We start from the raw sequence: 25,735 nt of genomic DNA on the forward strand, positions 1-25,735 counted from the left end.
TCGCTACTATGGCCTATTTATTGCCTTACCTCCTCACGCCATTTGCACACACTATATATAGACTTTCTTTCCCCCCCTATTGTGTTATTGACTGTTCGCTTGTTTATTCCACGTGTTACTCTGTGTTGTTGTTTGTTTCGCACTGCTTTGCTCTATCTTGGGTAGGTCGCAGTTGTAAATGAGAACTTGTTCTCAACTGGCCTACCTGGTTAAATAAAGGTGAAATAAAACCATGATCCACCAGGTGGATTTTCAGAGAATGGGCTTTCCCGAATGAGAGGATAAGGGGGCGGAGTTGATCAACACGTTCTTGCCTAAACTACTTCCCGAATGTAAAGAGAGAGAGAGAGAGCAGAGTTGAGGGTCTTCATTTGAGCCAGACAGTGCCTTACGTGTGGTCGGTGTGCGGAGCACAACAGTCCGTTGTCTTGGGCATGAGGGCGACTAGCCATGCATAAACAGACAGGGCAGACGGACAACAGGAAATAATGGGCTCCAGCTATACCTCATAAACAACCACCGTGTTGGTCTGTTCATGTTTTACCCAGCCAGTCGCTGTCTGAGTTGACAGAGTATCGACCGTTCGCTTCTAGTCTCAAGTCTTCTTTCCATATTTTCTCTTCATCTCTCCTCTTCTTCACCATGGGGTGTTCTTCGTCCAGCACACAGACTATCGATGAGGAGAAGAGACCGGGGACAAAACCCGAGGAGTCCAATGGAGACACATTTGGTGAGTAACTTATATATAAATTTTTTATCAGGGTCAGTTGACAGTGACACTTTTAAAATGTTGTCAAAGTAACCCGTTTTTCCCCTCATTTAGAATACGTTGTCACACTGCAGAAGGTTGTGTTATATGCATTGTTTTTTGTCTTACTTAAAAAAATGTTTTTACCATATGCCATTGTGATTGTATAGATGTTTTATTAGTGAAGGGGGGGGAGGTGTTCCAATACAATAATCAAATGTATTTACATAGCCCTTCTTACATCAGCTAATATCTCAAAGTGCTGTACAGAAACCCAGCCTAAAACCCCCAAACAGCAAGCAATGCAGGTGTAGAAGCCCAAGCTCCTCATGTGTGTCTATATATTGAGGCCTGCTCTTCATGTGTGTCTATATATTATAGCAGAACTCTTTATTATGATTACTACCTGGTGTTAATATTTACTCAGTTATTGGTGATTTTTTTTAGTCTCATCTTTTGACTAACCACAGCCAATGATAATGCATTAATCACAGCCAATGATAATGCATTAACCACAGCCAATGATAATGCATTAATCACAGCCAATGATAATGCATTAGTATCTGATCTTTCCACGAGTTAAAAATATGTCAAAAACACAACAAAACAATCAGCTCTTGTTATCTGCCTCTTTCTCACCCCTATGGAGTGTAAAACCACTTCACCTCCTCATGTATATAATGCAGTACATCATGTTCCCTGGACAGTCACATGTTGCCAGTTAGAGAGGCCACTCAGCTCTCTGATCAAACTGCTGTGGAAAACGCTGCATTCTTGGCAGGACATCTGCACCCTGAGGCTATATGGTTCTGACCCGACCTGTTAGCTGTGATTCTGCTGTGGCACGGCCTGTACTGTGTCATATCCCTGAGGCTATAGGGTTCTGACCCGACCTGTTAGCTGTGATTCTGCTGTGGTACGGCCTGTACTGTGTCATATCCCTGAGGCTATATGGTTCTGACCCGACCTGTTAGCTGTGATTCTGCTGTGGTACGGCCTGTACTGTGTCATATATGCCTGAGGCTATATGGTTCTGACCCGACCTGTTAGCTGTGATTCTGCTGTGGTACGGCCTGTACTGTGTCATATCCCTGAGGCTATAGGGTTCTGACCCGACCTGTTAGCTGTGGTACGGCCTGTACTGTGTCATATCCCTGAGGCTATATGGTTCTGACCCGACCTGTTAGCTGTGATTCTGCTGTGGCACGGCCTGTACTGTGTCATATCCCTGAGGCTATATGGTTCTGACCCGACCTGTTAGCTGTGATTCTGCTGTGGCACGGCCTGTACTGTGTCATATCCCTGAGGCTATATGGTTCTGACCCGACCTGTTAGCTGTGATTCTGCTGTGGCACGGCCTGTACTGTGTCATATCCCTGAGGCTATATGGTTCTGACCCGACCTGTTAGCTGTGATTCTGCTGTGGTACGGCCTGTACTGTGTCATATATGCCTGAGGCTATATGGTTCTGACCCGACCTGTTAGCTGTGATTCTGCTGTGGTACGGCCTGTACTGTGTCATATCCCTGAGGCTATAGGGTTCTGACCCGACCTGTTAGCTGTGGTACGGCCTGTACTGTGTCATATCCCTGAGGCTATATGGTTCTGACCCGACCTGTTAGCTGTGATTCTGCTGTGGCACGGCCTGTACTGTGTCATATCCCTGAGGCTATATGGTTCTGACCCGACCTGTTAGCTGTGATTCTGCTGTGGCACGGCCTGTACTGTGTCATATCCCTGAGGCTATATGGTTCTGGTCCGGCCTGTTAGCTGTGATTTTGTTGTGGTACGGCCTGTACTGTGCCATATCTCTGAGGCTATATGGTTCTGACCCGACCTGTTAGCTGTGATTCTGCTGTGGCACGGCCTGTACTGTGTCATATCCCTGAGGCTATAGGGTTCTGACCCGACCTGTTAGCTGTGGTACGGCCTGTACTGTGTCATATCCCTGAGGCTATATGGTTCTGACCCGACCTGTTAGCTGTGATTCTGCTGTGGTACGGCCTGTACTGTGTCATATATGCCTGAGGCTATATGGTTCTGACCCGACCTGTTAGCTGTGATTCTGCTGTGGTACGGCCTGTACTGTGTCATATCCCTGAGGCTATATGGTTCTGACCCGACCTGTTAGCTGTGATTCTGCTGTGGCACAGCCTGTACTGTGTCATATCCCTGAGGCTATATGGTTCTGACCCGACCTGTTAGCTGTGATTCTGCTGTGGCACAGCCTGTACTGTGTCATATCCCTGAGGCTACAGGGTTCTGACCCGACCTGTTAGTTAGCCTGTACTGTGTAAATACTTCAGTTAGTTATCGAACCCATTACCCTCTATGGTTGTGAAGTCTGGGGTCCACCAACTAAGAATTTACAAAATGGGACAAACACCCAATTGAGACTCTGCACTTTGTGTACAACGCAAAATCACAAACAATGCATGAAGAGCAGAATTAGGACGATACCCACTAATTATCAAAATCCAGAAAAAAGCTGTTAAATTCTACAACCACCTAAAAGGAAGCGATTCCCAAACCTTCCATAACAAAGCCATCACCTACAGAGAGATGAACCTGGAAGCTGGTCCTGGGGCTCTGTTCACAAACACACCCCACAGAGCCCCAGGACAGCAAACCAATTAGACCCAACCACATTATGAGAAAGAAAAAACATAAATATTTGACACACTGGAAAGAATCAACCAAAATACAGAGCAAACTAGAATGCTATTTGGCCCTAAACAGAGAGTACACAGTGGGAGAATACCCGGAAATCCTTGACTGTACAGACTCCGTGAACATAGCCTTGCTATTGAGAGAGGCCGCCATAGGCAGACCTGGTTCTCGAGAGAAGACAGGCTATGTGCCGACAAAAGGAGGTGGAAACTGAGCTGCACTTCCTAACCTCCTGCCAAATGTATGACATGGGCTGTTGCGGTGACTTTGTTGAACACTTTTTTGGTTCTTAGATGAAAATGTGTTATTTCATAGTTTTGATGTCTTCACTATTATTCTACAATGAGTAGGTGTGTCCAAACTTTTGACTGGTACATCGACTGGCGTTTCCATCAGTAAATAAAAAACATTATTTTGCAATTAGATTTTTTTTTCCTCCCGACCAGAAATAGTTTTTATGTATTGCTTTCCTATCTGCCTTTTTATTTTTTATCCACAACCTGGTTTTAAGGGAAGCCCTGGTACCCACAGAGAGAGGCCCTGGTACCCACAGAGAGAGGCCCTGGTACCCACAGAGAGAGGCCCTGGTACCCACAGAGAGAGGCCCTGGTACCCACAGAGAGAGGCCCTGGTACCCACAGAGAGAGGCCCTGGTACCCACAGAGAGAGGCCCTGGTACCCACAGAGAGAGGCCCTGGTACCCACAGAGAGAGGCCCTGGTACCCACAGAGAGAGGCCCTGGTACCCACAGAGAGAGGCCCTGGTACCCACAGAGAGAGGCCCTGGTACCCACAGAGAGAGGCCCTGGTACCCACAGAGAGAGGCCCTGGTACCCACAGAGAGAGGCCCTGGTACCCACAGAGAGAGGCCCTGGTACCCACAGAGAGAGGCCCTGGTACCCACACAGAGAGGCCCTGGTACCCACACAGAGAGGCCTGGCTGACACAGGGACCATATTGTCCATTCATGGACAATATGGCTCCTGGCTCTGGTCCTGCCTGGTCTGCCACATGGCTTCTACACACTATGACCAGGCACAGCTGAGGGCATGATGTAATCATTTAACATACACTCACACTGTGTACTCACTTCCCTGTTGTTACAGAGGGACCATCAGTATGTCTTTATACAGGTTGTTACAGAGGAACCATCAGTATGTCTTTATACAGGTTGTTACAGAGGAACCATCAGTATGTCTTTATACAGGTTGTTACAGAGGGACCATCAGTATGTCTTTATACAGGTTGTTACAGAGGAACCATCAGTATGTCTTTATACAGGTTGTTACAGAGGGACCATCAGTATGTCTTTATACAGGTTGTTACAGAGGGACCATCAGTATGTCTTTATACAGGTTGTTACAGAGGGGCCATCAGTATGTCTTTATACAGGTTGTTACAGAGGAACCATCAGTATGTCTTTATACAGGTTGTTACAGAGGAACCATCAGTATGTCTTTATACAGGTTGTTAGAGGGACCATCAGTATGTCTTTATACAGGTTGTTACAGAGGGACCATCAGTATGTCTTTATACAGGTTGTTACAGAGGGACCATCAGTATGTCTTTATACAGGTTGTTAGAGGAACCATCAGTATGTCTTTATACAGGTTGTTACAGAGGAACCATCAGTATGTCTTTATACAGGTTGTTAGAGGAACCATCAGTATGTCTTTATACAGGTTGTTACAGAGGAACCATCAGTATGTCTTTATACAGGTTGTTACAGAGGGACCATCAGTATGTCTTTATACAGGTTGTTACAGAGGAACCATCAGTATGTCTTTATACAGGTTGTTACAGAGGGACCATCAGTATGTCTTTATACAGGTTGTTACAGAGGGACCATCAGTATGTCTTTATACAGGTTGTTACAGAGGAACCATCAGTATGTCTTTATACAGGTTGTTACAGAGGGACCATCAGTATGTCTTTATACAGGTTGTTACAGAGGGACCATCAGTATGTCTTTATACAGGGGGACCAGAGGAACCATCAGTATGTCTTTATACAGGTTGTTACAGAGGAACCATCAGTATGTCTTTATACAGGTTGTTACAGAGGGACCATCAGTATGTCTTTATACAGGGGGACCAGAGGGACCATCAGTATGTCTTTATACAGGTTGTTACAGAGGAACCATCAGTATGTCTTTATACAGGTTGTTACAGAGGAACCATCAGTATGTCTTTATACAGGTTGTTACAGAGGGACCATCAGTATGTCTTTATACAGGTTGTTACAGAGGGACCATCAGTATGTCTTTATACAGGGGGACCAGAGGAACCATCAGTATGTCTTTATACAGGTTGTTACAGAGGGACCATCAGTATGTCTTTATACAGGTTGTTACAGAGGAACCATCAGTATGTCTTTATACAGGTTGTTACAGAGGGACCATCAGTATGTCTTTATACAGATTGTTACAGAGGAACCATCAGTATGTCTTTATACAGGTTGTTACAGAGGAACCATCAGTATGTCTTTATACAGGTTGTTACAGAGGGACCATCAGTATGTCTTTATACAGGTTGTTACAGAGGGACCATCAGTATGTCTTTATACAGGTTGTTACAGAGGAACCATCAGTATGTCTTTATACAGGGGGACCAGAGGAACCATCAGTATGTCTTTATACAGGTTGTTACAGAGGAACCATCAGTATGTCTTTATACAGGTTGTTAGAGGGACCATCAGTATGTCTTTATACAGGTTGTTACAGAGGAACCATCAGTATGTCTTTATACAGGTTGTTACAGAGGGACCATCAGTATGTCTTTATACAGGTTGTTACAGAGGGACCATCAGTATGTCTTTATACAGGTTGTTTGAGTCTGTCTGTCTGTCTGTTTCAGGGTGTTGTAGAGCCATGTCTAGCAGTGTGTCTGTTTCAGGGTGTTGTTGTAGAGCCATGTCTAGCAGTGTGTCTGTCTGTTTCAGGGTGTTGTTGTAGTGCCATGTCTAGCAGTGTGTCTGTCTGTTTCAGGGTGTCTGTCTGTCTCAGGGTGTTGTTGTAGAGCCATGTCTAGCAGTGTGTCTGTCTGTCTCAGGGTGTTGTTGTAGAGCCATGTCTAGCAGTGTGTGTGTCTGTTTCAGGGTGTTGTTGTAGAGCCATGTCTAGCAGTGTGTCTGTCTGTTTCAGGGTGTTGTCGTAGAGCCATGTCTAGCAGTGTGTCTGTCTTTTAGGGTGTTGTCGTAGAGCCATGTCTAGCAGTGTGTCTGTCTGTTTCAGGGTGTCTGTCTGTTTCAGGGTGTTGTAGTAGAGCCATGTCTAGCAGTGTGTCTGTTTCAGGGTGTTGTCGTAGAGCCATGTCTAGCAGTGTGTCTGTCTGTTTCAGGGTGTTGTCGTAGAGCCATGTCTAGCAGTGTGTCTGTCTGTTTCAGGGTGTTGTTGTAGTGCCATGTCTAGCAGTGTGTCTGTCTGTTTCAGGGTGTTGTTGTAGAGCCATGTCTAGCAGTGTGTCTGTCTGTCTCAGGGTGTTGTTGTAGTGCCATGTCTAGCAGTGTGTCTGTCTGTTTCAGGGTGTTGTCGTAGAGCCATGTCTAGCAGTGTGTCTGTCTGTCTCAGGGTGTTGTTGTAGTACCATGTCTAGCAGTGTGTCTGTCTGTTTCAGGGTGTTGTTGTAGAGCCATGTCTAGCAGTGTGTCTGTCTGTTTCAGGGTGTTGTTGTAGTGCCATGTCTAGCAGTGTGTCTGTCTGTTTCAGGGTGTTGTTGTAGAGCCATGTCTAGCAGTGTGTCTGTCTGTCTCAGGGTGTTGTTGTAGTGCCATGTCTAGCAGTGTGTCTGTCTGTTTCAGGGTGTTGTTGTAGAGCCATGTCTAGCAGTGTGTCTGTCTGTTTCAGGGTGTTGTTGTAGTGCCATGTCTAGCAGTGTGTCTGTCTGTTTCAGGGTGTTGTCGTAGAGCCATGTCTAGCAGTGTGTCTGTCTGTCTCAGGGTGTTGTCGTAGAGCCATGTCTAGCAGTGTGTCTGTCTGTCTCAGGGTGTTGTTGTAGAGCCATGTCTAGCAGTGTGTCTGTCTGTTTCAGGGTGTTGTCGTAGAGCCATGTCTAGCAGTGTGTCTGTCTGTCTCAGGGTGTTGTAGAGCCATGTCTAGCAGTGTGTCTGTCTGTCTCAGGGTGTTGTTGTAGAGCCATGTCTAGCAGTGTGTCTGTGTTTCAGGGTGTTGTCGTAGAGCCATGTCTAGCAGTGTGTCTGTCTGTCTCAGGGTGTTGTTGTAGAGCCATGTCTAGCAGTGTGTCTGTCTGTCTCAGGGTGTTGTAGAGCCATGTCTAGCAGTGTGTCTGTCTGTCTCAGGGTGTTGTTGTAGAGCCATGTCTAGCAGTGTGTCTGTCTGTTTCAGGGTGTTGTTGTAGTGCCATGTCTAGCAGTGTGTCTGTCTGTTTCAGGGTGTTGTAGAGCCATGTCTAGCAGTGTGTCTGTCTGTTTCAGGGTGTTGTTGTAGAGCCATGTCTGTCTGTTTCAGGGTGTTGTTGTAGAGCCATGTCTAGCAGTGTGTCTGTCTGTTTCAGGGTGTTGTTGTAGAGCCATGTCTAGCAGTGTGTCTGTCTGTTTCAGGGTGTTGTTGTAGAGCCATGTCTGTCTGTTTCAGGGTGTTGTTGTAGAGCCATGTCTAGCAGTGTGTCTGTCTGTTTCAGGGTGTTGTTGTAGAGCCATGTCTAGCAGTGTGTCTGTCTGTTTCAGGGTGTTGTTGTAGAGCCATGTCTGTCTGTTTCAGGGTGTTGTTGTAGAGCCATGTCTAGCAGTGTGTCTGTCTGTTTCAGGGTGTTGTTGTAGAGCCATGTCTAGCAGTGTGTCTGTCTCAGGGTGTTGTTGTAGTGCCATGTCTAGCAGTGTGTCTGTTTCAGGGTGTTGTTGTAGAGCCATGTCTAGCAGTGTGTCTGTCTGTCTCAGGGTGTTGTTGTAGAGCCATGTCTAGCAGTGTGTCTGTCTGTTTCAGGGTGTTGTAGAGCCATGTCTAGCAGTGTGTCTGTCTGTTTCAGGGTGTTGTAGTAGAGCCATGTCTAGCAGTGTGTCTGTCTGTTTCAGGGTGTCGTAGAGCCATGTCTAGCAGTGTGTCTGTCTGTTTCAGGGTGTTGTCGTAGAGCCATGTCTAGCAGTGTGTCTGTCTGTTTCAGGGTGTTGTTGTAGTGCCATGTCTAGCAGTGTGTCTGTCTGTTTCAGGGTGTTGTTGTAGATCCATGTCTAGCAGTGTGTCTGTCTGTTTCAGGGTGTCTGTCTGTTTCAGGGTGTTGTTGTAGAGCCATGTCTAGCAGTGTGTCTGTCTGTTTCAGGGTGTCTGTCTGTTTCAGGGTGTTGTTGTAGTACCAGCCAGGTCACCAGGAGATGCTCTCTGTCTTTGTCCCAGAGGCTGGCGTCACCTCTGAAATGTTTTATTGTACCAAGCTACTACTCTGTACATGTGGCACTGCATGGTAGTGATCTGTCCCATCTAACAGCACTGTCTCACCAGCTGTATGTCAGCCAAACCCACAGAGGGGCCACCGGGTCCCCATCCCCCAGCTCTCCCTCTCCCTCTGTCCAGGGACTGACTAGCTGTTTTGACTGGGATCTCTGTCATCTTTGGATGGTAATCATGTTGACACACGAGTCATCCATGCCAAGAGAGGCTCTATCGCTGACTGTCTCTGTCCCACCTCCAGCCAGTCCCACCAGCCAGCCAGCTACAGACAACAGCTGTCCTATCCCTGAGAGCTAGCTGGCTGTACTGTCTATCTCTGTCCCACCACCAGCCAGCTACAGACAACAGCTGAACTATTCCTAACTCATCACATCACCCCATAACTCCTCATCACATCATCACATCACCCCATAGCTCCTCATCACATCACCCCCTAGCTCCTCATCACATCACCCCATAGCTCCTCATCACCCCATAGCTCCTCATCACCCCATAGCTCCTCATCACCCCATAGCTCCTCATCACCCCATAGCTCCTCATCACCCCATAGCTCCTCATCACATCACCCCATAGCTCCTCATCACATCACCCCATAGCTCCTCATCCCATCACCCCATAGCTCCTCATCCCATCACCCCATAACTCCTCATCACATCACCCCATAGCTCCTCATCACATCACCCCATAGCTCCTCATCACATCACCCCATAGCTCCTCATCACATCACCCCATAGCTCCTCATCACATCACCCCATAGCTCCTCATCACATCACCCCATAGCTCCTCATCACATCACCCCATAGCTCCTCATCACATCACCCCATAGCTCCTCATCACATCACCCCATAGCTCCTCATCACATCACCCCATAGCTCCTCATCACATCACCCCATAGCTCCTCATCACATCACCCCATAGCTCCTCATCACATCACCCCATAGTTCCTCATCACATCACCCCATAGCTCCTCATCACATCACCCCATAGCTCCTCATCACATCACCCCATAGCTCCTCATCACATCACCCCATAGCTCCTCATCACATCACCCCATAGCTCCTCATCACATCACCCCATAGCTCCACATCACTCCATAACTCCTCATCACCCCATAACTCCTCATCACCCCATAGCTCCTCATCTCATCACCCCATAGCTCCTCATGTAGACCTCCAAATCTATCTCTCTCTGTTTGCTTGTCTTCCATTGGCCTGGTGAGTTCCTATTTTGTGCTAGCCCATCACATTCCTTTCCAGTCATCGCTCCCTGGTCTTTAGGGGCTACGACAGTCAAACCAACCCGGGAAGCTGGAGTGTCTAATCGGATCATTTGGTTGATGTCATGCATGAAACGATGCTCTGTTTACATCAGAGGAGTTAACAGTGACATGGATTAAATCATAGGAAGGGTGTAATCAGTCTAAGAACAGATTTCCTGAACTGTTTTGCAGACAGACTGATCCCAGATCTGTTTGTGTTGTCTATGGTAATCCATTGTATTGTGAAACATCCTAGAAGTGGGCTATACAACACAGACAGACTGGTCCCAGATCTGTTTGTGTTGTCTATGGTAATCCATTGTATTGTGAAACATCCTAGAAGTGGGCTATACAACACAGACAGACTGGTCCCAGATCTGTTTGTGTTGTCTTGCCAACTCTATGGTAACTCATTGTATTGTGAAACATCCTAGAAGTGGGCTATACAACACAAACAGACTGGTCCCAGATCTGTTTGTGTTGTCTATGGTAATCCATTGTATTGTGAAACATCCTAGAAGTGGGCTATACAACACAGACTGGTCCCAGATCTGTTTGTGTTGTCTTGCCAACTCTATGGTAATCCATTGTATTGTGAAACATCTGAGAAGTGGGTTATACAACACAAACAGATCTGGGACCAGGCTCAGACTATCTATTGTGTGTTTCCCAGGTGTCCAGTAGCCTACCCTTGGATGGATATGTCCCCATCTAGTCTGTATCATTCATATACACGTCCCCGCCCAGTTTCATAACTAGGTGAACCTTGTCCTCAGGGCTCAGAGAAAAACACAGGTTGCTTTCAATAAAACACATTCTTCAACCCCCGGAAATGGAAGATTTCACTGCTGAGTCAAACCAACTGGACTCTCTTACCAAGGGCCACGTCTGTTCAGTCTCACTGCTGAGTCAAACCAACTGGACTCTCTTACCAAGGGCCACGTCTGTTCAGTCTCACTGCTGAGTCAAACCAACTGGACTCTCTTACCAAGGGCCACGTCTGTTCAGTCTCACTGCTGAGTCAGACCAACTGGACTCTCTTACCAAGGGGCCACGTCTGTTCAGTCTCACTGCTGAGTCAAACCAACTGGACTCTCTTACCAAGGGCCACGTCTGTTCAGTCTCACTGCTGAGTCAGACCAACTGGACTCTCTTATCAAGGGGCCACGTCTGTTCAGTCTCACTGCTGAGTCAAACCAACTGGACTCTCTTACCAAGGGCCACGTCTGTTCAGTCTCACTGCTGAGTCAAACCCACTGGACTCTCTTACCAAGGGGCCACGTCTGTTCAGTCTCACTGCTGAGTGAAACCAACTGGACTCTCTTAAAGGGCCACGTCTGTTCAGTCTCACTGCTGAGTCAAACCCACTGGACTCTCTTACCAAGGGCCACGTCTGTTCAGTCTCACTGCTGAGTCAAACCAACTGGACTCTCTTACCAAGGGCCACGTCTGTTCAGTCTCACTGCTGAGTCAAACCCACTGGACTCTCTTACCAAGGGGCCACGTCTGTTCAGTCTCACTGCTGAGTGAAACCAACTGGACTCTCTTACCAAGGGCCACGTCTGTTCAGTCTCACTGCTGAGTCAGACCAACTGGACTCTCTTACCAAGGGGCCACGTCTGTTCAGTCTCACTGCTGAGTCAAACCCACTGGACTCTCTTACCAAGGGCCACGTCTGTTCAGTCTCACTGCTGAGTCAAACCCACTGGACTCTCTTACCAAGGGCCACGTCTGTTCAGTCTCACTGCTGAGTCAAACCCACTGGACTCTCTTACCAAGGGCCACGTCTGTTCAGTCATATTTCAACAGCAGTTAAATACTTCAGGAGGCTCCAACAACCAAAGCATTTGAATACAAAGGGGATAACTGGCACCACTCGTCACAACATAATGGTTGCTTTAACATGATAGGTACCCTGAAGAGTAGAAAACTGTCTCACCACTCGTCACAACATAATGGTTGATTTAACATGACAGGTACCCTGAAGAGTGAGTGTCAACTTTGACAGCAAAATGGTACCTTTGACCTTTCTGAACTTTGGCATCTGCTGCAGCGGCACCAACAGTGAACAGCTCATCGTTGTCCTATGTATCTGTAGATGGATTTGTTCCATTACATCTAATCCATTACATCTCATCCATTACATCTAATCCATTACATCTCATCCATTACATCTCATCCATTACATCTCATCCATTACATCTAAAGCACATTTTCCATGTGGAAACCTATAGTTATTTGACTAATTATAAAGGAGCTTGTGCTTGTTTCAGATGAATACTAAGTGCTCGTTTCAGATGAATACTAAAACCCCGTTTCGGATATAAATACTAAAACATCGTTTCGGATATAAATACTAAAACCCCGTCTTGGATATAAATACTAAAACATCGTTTCGGATATAAATACTAAAACCCCGTCTCGGATATAAATACTAAAACCCCGTCTCGGATATAAATACTAAAACATCGTTTCGGATATAAATACTAAAACCCCGTCTCGGATATAAATACTAAAACATCGTTTCGGATATAAATACTAAAACCCCGTCTCGGATATAAATACTAAAACCCCGTCTCGGATATAAATACTAAAACCCCGTCTCGGATATAAATACTAAAACATCGTTTCGGATATAAATACTAAAACCCCGTTTCGGATATAAATACTAAAACCCCGTCTCGGATATAAATACTAAAACATCGTTTCGGATATAAATACTAAAACCCCGTCTCGGATATAAATACTAAAACCCCGTCTCGGATATAAATACTAAAACCCGCGTTTCGGATATAAATACTAAAACTGCATTTCGGATAAATACTATGTTAACCTTGCATCTCCTTACTGAGCTTTAAACCTCTCGTCTCTATCAGATGCACAATATTTTCTTTAGTTGGCTGTGGCAGTAGATTATGGATTGGGTTAGCAGGACTTCCTATTGAATGTTTTAGGTGTTACCGTGGCAGTACATCATGGATTGGGTTAGCAGGAGTTACTATGGGATGTTTTATGTGTTACCGTGGCAGTACATCGTGGATTAGGTTAGCAGGAGTTACTATGGGATGTTTTAGGTGTTACCGTGGCAGTAGATCATGGATTAGGTTAGCAGGAGTTACTATGGGATGTTTTAGATGTTACCGTGGCAGTAGATCGTGGATTGGGTTAGCAGGAGTTACTATGGGATGTTTTATGTGTTACCGTGGCAGTACATCGTGGATTAGGTTAGCAGGAGTTACTATGGGATGTTTTATGTGTTACCGTGGCAGTAGATCATGGATTGGGTTAGCAGGAGTTACTATGGGATGTTTTATGTGTTACCGTGGCAGTAGATCACGGATTGGGTTAGCAGGAGTTACTATGGGATGTTTTGTGTGTTACCGTGGCAGTAGATCGTGGATTGGGTTAGCAGGAGTTACTATGGGATGTTTTGTGTGTTACCGTGGCGGTAGATCGTGGATTGGGTTAGCAGGAGTTACTATGGGATGTTTTGTGTGTTACCGTGGCAGTAGATCACGGATTGGGTTAGCAGGAGTTACTATGGGATGTTTTAGGTGTTACCGTGGCAGTAGATCATGGATTGGGTTAGCAGGAGTTACTATGGGATGTTTTATGTGTTACCGTGGCAGAGTGCTGCATGTATCTGAAGATGGTTAACTACAACACAACTAGATTGGTTCATGACAACACAGACACACCAGGGTCAATGCTGATCAGTCATAACTACTTGAATTTCAGAAATTCAAGCCTATCAGATCCTTCATTAGTTCAACTTAGTAAACCAATGTTTGGAATTCAATAAATTCCAAACACTGTGCAATGATTGTTTATCAGGAATGTCACAGGTGGATCTGGTTTCAGATGTCAGGGTAAACCTAGAAATACACAGGTGGATCTGGTTTCAGATGTCAGGGTAAACCTAGAAATACACAGGTGGATCTGGTTTCAGATGTCAGGTTAAACCTAGAAATACATTTCTCTCATGAGCCTCATGTCTTTCTGTGTGTGTTTTTTTTAAATTCCAGTTGTCAGGAACGGTCACATCTCGGAGGACACAGAGACCCTCGCTGACCAGATGCAGCTTCCTGTCCAGAGTGCCCTGACTGATGACTCTGAGGAACCCGTCATCATGGCCTCAGAGGCCCTGGAGACCATGGGGTCTGGATGGGAGGAGGAGGTCCTGGTGATGCTGGCTGCAGCCGAGCCAGACGTTCCCCCTGAAGCCCCGGCTGCGGCCGTGGAAGCAGAGGTCCCTTCAGAGACTGTGGTCTTAGTAGAGGCTGTGGTCCCAGTGGAGGTGGCGGTCCCTGTTGAGGCTGTCGTGGTTGAGGCCGTCGTGGTTGAGGCCGCTCCCGTGGCAGAGGTTCCTGCTATGACAGTGGTGTCTGAGGAGGCCCCTGTTGTTGAAACTGGAGCTGCAGTTGAGGTGGCTGCCCTGGTCGAGGCAGCTGCACCTGTGGAAGCTGCTGCCCCAGTCGAGGTGGCTGAAACTGTCCCAGAGGCAGCTCCAGGCCCGACAGAGGAGACCCCAGCCCCGACCCCAGCTCCAGCCCCGACAGAGGAGACCCCAGCCCCGACCCCAGCTCCAGCCCCGACAGAGGAGACCCCAGCCCCGACCCCAGCTCCAGCCCCGACAGAGGAGACCCCAGCCCCGACCCCAGCTCCAGCCCCGACAGAGGAGACCCCAGCCCCGACCCCAGCTCCAGCCCCGACAGAGGAGACCCCAGCCCCGACAGAGGAGACCCCAGCCCCGACAGAGGAGACCCCAGCCCCAGCAGAGGAGGCTCCAGCCCCGACAGAGGAGGCTCCAGCCCCAACAGAGGAGACCAAAGAAGCCCCAGCCCCTGTGGCCGCTGTCCCTGAGCCAGTAACCCCTGCTGCTGAGCCTGTGGCCGCTGTCCCAGAGGGGGCCCCTGCTGTGGAGGCCCCTGCACCCAGTGGCCCCATAACTGACCTTGTTGTTGCAGCAGAGCCAATAACCACCCCTGTGGCTGTGGAGGCCCCAGGACCAGTGGAGGCCCCAGGTGAGGTGGCAGCTCCATCCCCAGAGCCTGCAGTAGAGACCCCTGCTCCCAAAGCTGCCCCAGAGCTAACACCAGCCGCCCCTGCTCCTGCTACCTCAGACGCCCCTGCCCCAGAGCTAACACCAGCCGCCCCTGCCTCAGAGCTAACACCAGCCGCCCCTGCCTCAGAGCTAACACCAGCCGCCCCTGCCTCAGAGCTAACACCAGCCGCCCCTGCCTCAGAGCTAACACCAGCCGCCCCTGCTCCTGCTACCTCAGACGCCCCTGCCCCAGAGCTAACACCAGCCGCCCCTGCCTCAGAGCTAACACCAGCCGCCCCTGCTCCTGTGGCCCCGCCTACTCCTGCTATCTCAATCCCAGAGATTGATGGTATGTACTCTTCCTTTAACGCTTCATCCTCACTGACACAACCACTCTACTTATTTAAACCGTCATCAAATGTCAAGCCTGTCTCACTATAATCTATTCACCAGGTTCACAAATAGTTGCATTGCGATTATGTTGTGGTCACATTTCACCTCAGTAACACGGCACCAACTGATTGTGCCGAGGGATAATGACATTCCACAGAGCAAAATGGCTGCCGTTTTATTGTCCCGATTAGCCCCAGGGAGGTTATGATTGTTCTTCCAGCTCATAGATTCACTAAATTGATATGTTACCTAAAACACCGGTCTCTCCTGATTTGTAAATAAGGTGTGTCAGTCAGAGTCTGTTGTAGCCTGCTGGATCCCGCTTATCCGGAATATGGTTGGTCCTGCCCGGCCACAGGCACAAATAGCTGGGAAGACATCTCTGCAAACATGCATGAAATGTGGGGAGAGACGGTCAGCGTGAGAGGTGGGGAGAGACAGTCAGCGTGAGAGGTGGGGAGAGACAGTCAGCGTGAGAGGTGGGGAGAGACAGTCAGCGTGAGAGGTGGGGAGAGACAGTCAGCGTGAGAGGTGGGGAGAGACAGTCAGCGTGAGAGGTGGGGAGAGACAGTCAGCGTGAGAGGTGGGGAGAGACAGTCAGCGTGAGAGGTGGGGAGAGACAGTCAGCGTGAGAGGTGGGGAGAGACAGTCAGCGTGAGAGGTGGGGAGAGACAGTCAGCGTGAGAGGTGGGGAGAGACAGTCAGCGTGAGAGGTGGGGAGAGACAGTCAGCGTGAGAGGTGGGGAGAGACAGTCAGCGTGAGAGGTGGGGAGAGACAGTCAGCGTGAGAGGTGGGGAGAGACAGTCAGCGTGAGAGGTGGGGAGAGACAGTCAGCGTGAGAGGTGGGGAGAGACAGTCAGCGTGAGAGGCGGGGAGAGACAGTCAGCGTGAGAGGCGGGGAGAGACAGTCAGCGTGAGAGGCGGGGAGAGACAGTCAGCGTGAGAGGCGGGGAGAGACAGTCAGCGTGAGAGGCGGGGAGAGACAGTCAGCGTGAGAGGCGGGGAGAGACAGTCAGCGTGAGAGGCGGTGAGAGGCGGTGAGAGGCGGTGAGAGGCGGTGAGAGACGGTGAGAGACGGTGAGCGGCGGGGAGAGACGGTGAGCGGCGGGGAGAGACGGTGAGCGGCGGGGAGAGACGGTGAGCGGCGGGGAGAGACGGTGAGCGGCGGGGAGAGACGGTGAGCGGCGGGGAGACAGTCAGCGTGAGAGGCGGGGAGACAGTCAGCGTGAGAGGCGGGGAGAGGCGGGGAGAGGCGGGGAGAGGCGGGGAGAGGCGGTCAGCGTGAGGTATCCAAGACCGTCACCGACTAGGGGGAGGTATCCGTCGCCGACTAGGGGGAGGTATCCGTCGCCGACTAGGGGGAGGTATCCGTCGCCGACTAGGGGGAGGTAGTCCAGACGCCGACTAGGGGGAGGTAGTCCAGACGCCGACTAGGGGGAGGTAGTCCAGACGCCGACTAGGGGGAGGTAGTCCCGACGCCGACTAGGGGGAGGTAGTCCCGACGCCGACTAGGGGGAGGTAGTCCCGACGCCGACTAGGGGGAGGTAGTCCCGACGCCGACTAGGGGGAGGTAGTCCCGACGCCGACTAGGGGGAGGTAGTCCCGACGCCGACTAGGGGGAGGTAGTCCCGACGCCGACTAGGGGGAGGTAGTCCCGACGCCGACTAGGGGGAGGTAGTCCCGACGCCGACTAGGGGGAGGTAGTCCCGACGCCGACTAGGGGGAGGTAGTCCCGACGCCGACTAGGGGGAGGTAGTCCCGACGCCGACTAGGGGGAGGTAGTCCCGACCCCAAATCTCCACAGATAACTACTGAACCATTCAACTAATCCCTCAATAAAGTAGTCTCTACAGACGCCACGCAGTAGTCTCTACTGAAGGACTAAAAGCTGTTCTAGTGTGTCACTTCTTCCTGAGGCCCTGACCAACACAATAGTCCCAGTCAGGCAGTCTGAGACACTCTCTTTCTCTCCCCCTCTCTCTCTTTCTCTCCCCCCTCTCTCATTGTGCTCTGTGAATTACCCAGATAAGACTTCTGCACTGTTGCCTGGGATTACATAAAACGTGTTAACGTCCTCTCTCCCCACTCCTCAGTTCTGATGCAAATGTTCGTCAAGTGAACTGTACATTTTGACAGGACCGTTGGGAGAGCAGAGGAGAATTGAGTCTCTCTAGTGGCTCGTAGTAGCCTTCAGAATGTTTAATTAGGTCATGTATAGATAATTTAGGTTTACTCATGGCCCCAGTCATGGAATAGTTGAGATTAGGTTATTACCTCGCTGTTCTGGCCAAAGCATGTCAGACCTCCACCATAAATCTCTACAGTCACAATAGAATCTTCACAATCACAGTAGAATCTTCACAATAGAACCTTCAATCACAATAGAATCTTCACAGTAGAATCTTCACAATCACAATAGGATCTTCACAGTAGAATCTTCACAATCACAATAGAATCTTCACAGTAGAATCTTCACAATCACAATAGAATCTTCACAATCACAATAGAATCTTCACAGTAGAATCTTCACAATCACAATAGAATCTTCACAGTAGAATCTTCAATCACAATAGAAGCTTCACAGTAGAATCTTCACAGTAGAATCTTCAATCACAATAGAATCTTCACAATCACAATATAATCTTCACAATCACAATATAATCTTCACAGTAGAATCTTCAATCACAATAGAATCTTCACAGTAGAATCTTCACAGTAGAATCTTCAATCACAATAGAATCTTCACAATCACAATATAATCTTCACAGTAGAATCTTCACAATCACAATAGAATCTTCACAATCACAATAGAATCTTCACAGTAGAATCTTCACAATCACAATAGATTCTTCACAATCACAGAATCTTCACAATCACAGTAGAATCTTCACAATAGAATATTCACAATAGAATCTTCACAATCACAATAGAATCTTCACAATCACAATAGAATCTTCACAGTAAAATCTTCACAATCACAATAGAATCTTCACAATAGAATATTCACAATAGAATCTTCACAATCACAATAGAATCTTCACAATCACAATAGAATCTTCACAGTAGAATCTTCACAATCGAATATTCACAATAGAAACTTCAATCACAATAGAATCTTCACAATCACAATAGAATCTTCACAGTAGAATCTTCACAATCACAGTAGAATCTTCACAATCACAGTAGAATCTTCACAATCACAGTAGAATCTTCACAATCACAGTAGAATCTTCACAATCACAGTAGAATCTTCACAATCACAGAATCTTCACAATCACAGTAGAATCTTCACAGTAGAATCTTCACAATCACAATAGAATCTTCACAGTAGAATCTTCACAATCGAATATTCACAATAGAAACTTCAATCACAATAGAATCTTCACAATCACAATAGAATCTTCACAGTAGAATCTTCACAATCACAATAAAATGTTCATAATCACAGTTGTAGCATGAATCAGCCCTCTTTCTTTTAGTAGAGCAGATTGTGAAATCTATTCTGTGTTTAAATGAGGGTGAAGATAAGTCCAGCATGTCTGTTTGAGTTGGGGAGATTTCCCCTGAGTCAGAGAGGAAAAGCCATGCTCTGTTTCAGGGCTATGTTTAGCTATAGGTAACCCGTCTATGTAGTGAAAACCACTGGTACTGTACAGCCCACTATGTGTTCTGTTACCTTACAACCAGGATAACCACTGGTACTGTACAGCCCACTATGTGTTCTGTTACCTTATAACCAGTAACCACTGGTACTGTACAGCCCACTATGTGTTCTGTTACCTTACAACCAGGATAACCACGGGTACTGTACAGCCCACTATGTGTTCTGTTACCTTATAACCAGGATAACCACTGGTACTGTACAGCCCACTATGTGTAGGTCTCTATGCAGTTCCTGTGGTTACGGGTACTGTACAGCCCACTATGTGTAGGTCTGCATGCAGTTCCTATGGTTACGGGTACTGTACAGCCCACTATGTGTAGGTCTGCATGCAGTTCCTATGGTTACGGGTACTGTACAGCCCACTATGTGTAGGCCTGCATGCAGTTCCTGTGGTTACGGGTACTGTACAGCCCACTATATGTAGGCCTGCATGTAGTTCCTGTGGTTACGGGTACTGTACAGCCCACTATGTGTAGGCCTGCATGTAGTTCCTGTGGTTACGGGTACTGTACAGCCCACTATGTGTAGGCCTGCATGTAGTTCCTATGGTTACGGGTACTGTACAGCCCACTATGTGTAGGCCTGCATGTAGTTCCTATGGTTACGGGTACTGTACAGCCCACTATGTGTAGGCCTGCATGTAGTTCCTGTGGTTACGGGTACTGTACAGCCCACTATGTGTAGGCCTGCATGTAGTTCCTATGGTTACGGGTACTGTATAGCCCACTATGTGTGTTCCTGTGGTTACGGGTACTGTACAGCCCACTATGTGTAGGCCTGCATGCAGTTCCTATGGTTACGGGTACTGTATAGCCCACTATGTGTAGGTCTACGTGCAGTTCCTATGGTTACGGGTACTGTATAGCCCACTATGTGTAGGTCTACGTGCAGTTCCTATGGTTACGGGTACTGTATAGCTATACATACTAACAACTTGGCAGATAGAGGAGAAAACTGTGTTTAATATAAACCGTTGACTTGTTGGATGTAAATGATGATCAATGACATTACAAATAAGGATAACTGTCACTACTTAACCAGACATGCAGAGTGTCTGTCTGTCTGTCTGTCTGTCTGTCACTACTTAACCAGACATGCAGAGTGAGTAGTAGAGGGCTCCAGTGGTCCCCTGTCTGTCTGTCTGTCTGTCTGTCTGTCTGTCTGTCTCTACTTAACCAGACATGCAGAGTGAGTAGTAGAGGGCTCCAGTGGTCCCCTGTCTGTCTGTCTGTCTGTCTGTCTGTCTGTCTGTCTGTCTGTCTGTCTGTCTGTCTGTCTGTCTGTCCACTCTACAAACACAGAAAGAACAAACTGTCCTTTTTAGGAGGAGAGAAAGAGCGAGCGAGAGAGACCCACCCCTTCAGTTGCACATGCTACTGTCAGGAGTTGCATAACTCTCTCTCTCTCTCTCTCTGTGGTGCTGTTTGCATGGCTGGACCCACACCTTATAACCAGGCTATTCACCAAGCTGGCTCTGCTGAACAAGATGTTCTGCTAACAGAGAGAGGTTTGACTCTAGGCTCTCTGCTTTGTCAGCCTTCACTGTTACTATTCACCAAGCTGGCTCTGCTGAACAAGATGTTCTGCTAACAGAGAGAGGTTTGACTCTAGGCTCTCTGCTTTGTCAGCCTTCACTGTTACTATTCACCAAGATGTTCTGGTAACAGAGAGAGGTTTGACTCTGGGCTCTCTGCTTTGTCAGCCTTCACTGTTACTATTCACCAAGATGTTCTGCTAACAGAGAGAGGTTTGACTCTAGGCTCTCTGCTTTGTCAGCCTTCACTGTTACTATTCACCAAGATGTTCTGGTAACAGAGAGAGGTTTGACTCTAGGCTCTCTGCTTTGTCAGCCTTCACTGTTACTATTCACCAAGATGTTCTGGTAACAGAGAGAGGTTTGACTCTAGGCTCTCTGCTTTGTCAGCCTTCACTGTTACTATTCACCAAGATGTTCTGCTAACAGAGAGAGGTTTGACTCCGGGCTCTCTGCTCCGTCTTTGTTGTTCTACGCTAATAGTTCAATGGAAGACCGTTCATGTTGTAATGTCACACATTAACTTCACACACGACGAGCCAGACGTTGATTTCCTGTGTTGTTTTCCAGGTGTTCCGGTGGTTGTGTCTGAGTTGGCGCAGGAAGCAGCAGCCATGGTGTTGGCTGGAGTGGCACAGGAAGCAGAGAAAGACCAGAAACAGAACTAAGGAGAGAGAGAGAGAGGTCAAACTGAGGAGGCCGCTGGTAAGACCCCCCCCTCCCAGATGATACCCAGACAGAACAGGAAAAACATTTCTCACCGATGGTGACATGTCACTAAGAAAATTCAATGTAAAACTACATTATGTGAGTCTTTCATTGAATATCAATTATTTTGAATTTCCCCAATTTCAAAGACTTGATGACGTGTATATATAAGGGCATACAAGCTTAATGTCTATGAACAAGGAATAATTAACTCGATTATTGAATAATGTACTAATGTTACTCAATATATACAAGCATATGTAACTAAATACACGTGTTAATGTTCTTGTCTTTCAGTCGCCAGGGAAACACAACCTTCTTGGATAAAACCTCTAGTTGTTTACATTCAGAGAAGATCTGTAGACAGGATGCACAACCCAAAGACCAGGAAGTTAAAAAGGGCTACTGGAAAACACACACACACACACCTTTACTGTACACACACACACACACACACACCTTTACTACACACACACACACCTTTACTGCACACACACACACCTTTACTGTACACACACACACACACACACACACACACACACACACACACACACACACACACGCATCGGCCACAACGACGATAGACCAGCTCAATACATATTACTGTCAGGGTGTGTCCAATGGCACCTAATTCCCTGACTAGGGGATGGCGTGTAATTTCAGACGTAGAGTCTTGTCACCAAAGTGCCTCCCATCCTGGAAATATGGATGGTTCACTTGTCTTCCTCTATTGGCAATAACATCGTTAAAGAGAACGACCATGTAACCTGGAGCCACCTGGGCTTCCAACTGAACTCTCTGACTCCCAATTACCTGGAGCCACCTGGGCTTCCAACTGAACTCTCTGACTCCCAATTACCTGGAGCCACCTGGGCTTCCAACTGAACTGACTACCATGTAACCTGGAGCCACCTGGGCTTCCATCTGAACTCTCTGACTCCCAATTACCTGGAGCCACCTGGGCTTCCATCTGAACTGACTACCATGTAACCTGGAGCCACCTGGGCTTCCAACTGAACTCTCTGACTCCTAATTACCTGGAGCCACCTGGGCTTCCAACTGAACTCACTGACTCCCAATTACCTGGAGCCACCTGGGCTTCCATCTGAACTCTGACTCCCAATTACCTGGAGCCACCTGGGCTTCCAACTGAACTCTCTGACTCTCAATTACCTGGAGCCACCTGGGCTTCCAACTGAACTCTCTGACTCCTAATTACCTGGAGCCACCTGGGCTTCCAACTGAACTCTCTGACTCCTAATTACCTGGAGCCACCTGGGCTTCCATCTGAACTGACTACCATGTAACCTGGAGCCACCTGGGCTTCCAACTGAACTGATTCCTAATTACCTGGAGCCACCTGGGCTTCCAACTGAACTCTCTGAGTCTCTCTAACAGACAGCTGTGGTGAAGCCAAATGATGCACTACTTTAGCAACAACTGTGAAGTTGAGGTTCAGAGGCAGTCGGACTACACTGTCACTTTAAGGTTGTCAATATGGAGTCAACATTGTGTTGAACAGCTTCTCGGTGGGAGAATGTTTCATAATAAATAATACTTGACTTTTACTAGCTGCTCTGAAAGAGGAAGACAAGCCTAACAATCTAACAAACTGTTCTTCTGGACTAGACTGAACTCAATCTAACAAACTGTTCTTCTGGACTAGACTGGACCCTGCTGACGTGGAACTCAATCTAACAAACTGTTCTTCTGGACTAGACTGGACCCTGCTAACGTTGGACTCAATCTAACAAACTGTTCTTCTGGACTAGACTGGACCCTGCTAACGTGGAACTCAATCTAACAAACTGTTCTTCTGGACTAGACTGGACCAGACTGGACCCTGCTAACGTGGAACTCAATCTAACAAACTGTTCTTCTGGACTAGACTGGACCCTGCTAACGTGGAACTCAATCTAACAAACTGTTCTTCTGGACTAGACTGGACCCTGCTGACGTGGAACTCAATCTAACAAACTGTTCTTCTGGACTAGACTGAACTCGATCTAACAAACTGTTCTTCTGGACTAGACTGGACCCTGCTAACGTGGAACTCAATCTAACAAACTGTTCTTCTGGACTAGACTGAACTCAATCTAACAAACTGTTCTTCTGGACTAGACTGGACCCTGCTAACGTGGAACTCAATCTAACAAACTGTTCTTCTGGACTAGACTGGACCCTGCTAATGCGGAACTCAATCTAACAAACTGTTCTTCTGGACTAGACTGGACCCTGCTGACGTGGAACTCAATCTAACAAACTGTTCTTCTGGACTAGACTGAACTCAATCTAACAAACTGTTATTCTGGACTGGACCCTGCTAACGTGGAACTCAATCTAACAAACTGTTCTTCTGGACTAGACTGAACTCTGCTAACGTGGAAGTCATTAATGAATCAATGATTACTTCAATACAGTCATTTAACAGGTAGTTATGGAATACTAAGCTCTTAACAGTAGATCTGGAGTGTACAGTGTAATGTTGAGAAGAGACTTTACACGGAGTGAGCAAAACATTAAGAACACCTTCCTAATGAGTTGTATCCCCGTCTGCCCTTTAGAACAGACTCAGTTTGTCGGGACATGGGACTCTACAAGGTGTTGAAAGCGTTCCACAGGGATGCTGGTCCATGTTGACTCCAATGCTTCCCCACAGTGGTGTCCAGTCGGCTGGATGTCCTTTGGGCGGTGGACCGTTCTTGTTACACACAGGAAACATGTGCCGCGTGAAAAACCCAGGAGCATTGCAGTTCTTGAAACAAACCGGGGCGCCTGACACCTACTACATTACCCCGTTCAAAGACACTTAAATATTTAGTCGTGCTCATTCGCCCTCTGAATGGCACATGTACACAATCCTTGTCTCAAGGCTTAAAAATCCTTCTTTAACCCGTCTCCTCCCCTTCGTCTACACCGATTATGAAATGGATTTAACAAGTGACATCAATAAGGGATCATAGCATTCACCTGGATTCACCTGGTCAGTCTGTCATGGAAAGAGAACAGGTGTTCCTAATGTTTTGTCAACCCGGTGTCTGTTAGTACTCCTCTTTCTCACCTTGTTTGTTTCAAAATGTCACTATATATAGATTCATGATGCGTCTGTCTGTTTGAGGATTCCTCCTGACCGATGCAGTAGGACACGAGGTACCAAATCTAGTTGAAATGAACCATTCAGCGTGGAAAAACACTCCATGGTTAAACACAACAAGTGATTTCAACCTTTTTGTTTGTTATTTATCATAACATGGAGTTATAAGAGCTGTCTGTCACTTGTAGGCTTCCACTTTTGACCTGTCCTCTCGTCACCTGGGAATAATCTGTTACCTTCATACACAGACACACTCCTGAGCCAACGCATAGACACCCTGCAGCTCCTCCACCTGCTACAGCCGCCACCTCCGGCTGGAATGATAAACACACAGACACCCTGCAGCTCCTCTACCTGCTACAGCCGCCACCTCCGGCTGGAATGATAAACACATAGACACCCTGCAGCTCCTCTACCTTCTACAGCCGCCACCTCCGGCTGGAATGATAAACACATAGACACCCTGCAGCTCCTCTACCTGCTACAGCCGCCACCTCCGGCTGGAATGATAAACAAAGGTCCCGGTATTAGATAAGACAGCCACAGGAGTCTGGTTCATCCTGAACAACAACTTCGGAGTCTCTTCATACCTAGCTGGCATCTCCCAAAGGGTTCCCTGTGTAAACCTCCCCCTGAACTTAACAATGGCTCTGCAGGCCATTGTAGAGAGACTGTGATTTTTTTAGTAGGTGTGTAACTGTGTGTTGGGCAATAGGATTAAAGAGTTTATGTTATTACCCTGAAACAGTGGTCTTCTGTAATATATTCATTCTGATAAGAGCTTTGTGTATTCTGCACTAAACTGTCTGTACAGTTGCAATAAACCTTTGTTTACTAATACCAAGACTGGGTTTGGTTTGGAGCTGGAGAGAGAAAGGGTTTGGAGCTGGAGAGAGAGAGGGGAAGGGTTTGGAGCTGGAGAGAGAAGGGAAGGGTTTGGAGCTGGAGGGGGGAATGGTTTGGTTTGGAGCTAGAGAGAGAGAGAGGGGAAGGGTTTGGAGCTGTAGAGAGAGAGAGGGGAAGGGTTTGGAGCTGGAGAGAGAGAGGGGAAGGGTTTGGAGCTGGAGAGAGAGGGGAAGGGTTTGGAGCTGGAGAGAGAGGGGAAGGGTTTGGAGCTGGAGAGAGAGGGGAAGGGTTTGGAGCTGGAGAGAGAGGGGAAGGGTTTGGAGCTGGAGAGAGAGGGGAAGGGTTTGGAGCTGGAGAGAGAGGGGAAGGGTTTGG

The 25,735-nt window shown here is 47.7% G+C and overlaps 1 protein-coding gene across 2 annotated transcripts; it reads left to right on the plus strand.

Moving 5' to 3' along the window:
- Window positions 1–293: 293 nt before the first annotated feature.
- Window positions 294–25,358, plus strand: LOC129842358 (skin secretory protein xP2-like). 2 transcript variants are annotated; one of them, XM_055910893.1, is made up of 4 exons: window positions 294–730; window positions 14,102–15,469; window positions 21,283–21,417; window positions 21,718–25,358. In XM_055910893.1, exons 1-3 carry the CDS (start codon window positions 643–645, stop codon window positions 21,378–21,380), a joined length of 1,554 nt encoding a protein of 517 aa, XP_055766868.1. In that variant the 5' UTR covers window positions 294–642; the 3' UTR covers window positions 21,381–21,417; window positions 21,718–25,358. The 2 variants fall into 2 exon arrangements, with proteins under 2 accessions (XP_055766868.1, XP_055766869.1); XM_055910894.1 differs by having other exon boundaries at window positions 14,102–15,100.
- Window positions 25,359–25,735: the final 377 nt, after the last annotated feature.

This window comes from Salvelinus fontinalis, unplaced genomic scaffold (assembly GCF_029448725.1).
Source record: "Salvelinus fontinalis isolate EN_2023a unplaced genomic scaffold, ASM2944872v1 scaffold_0035, whole genome shotgun sequence".
NCBI lineage: Eukaryota > Metazoa > Chordata > Actinopteri > Salmoniformes > Salmonidae > Salvelinus > Salvelinus fontinalis.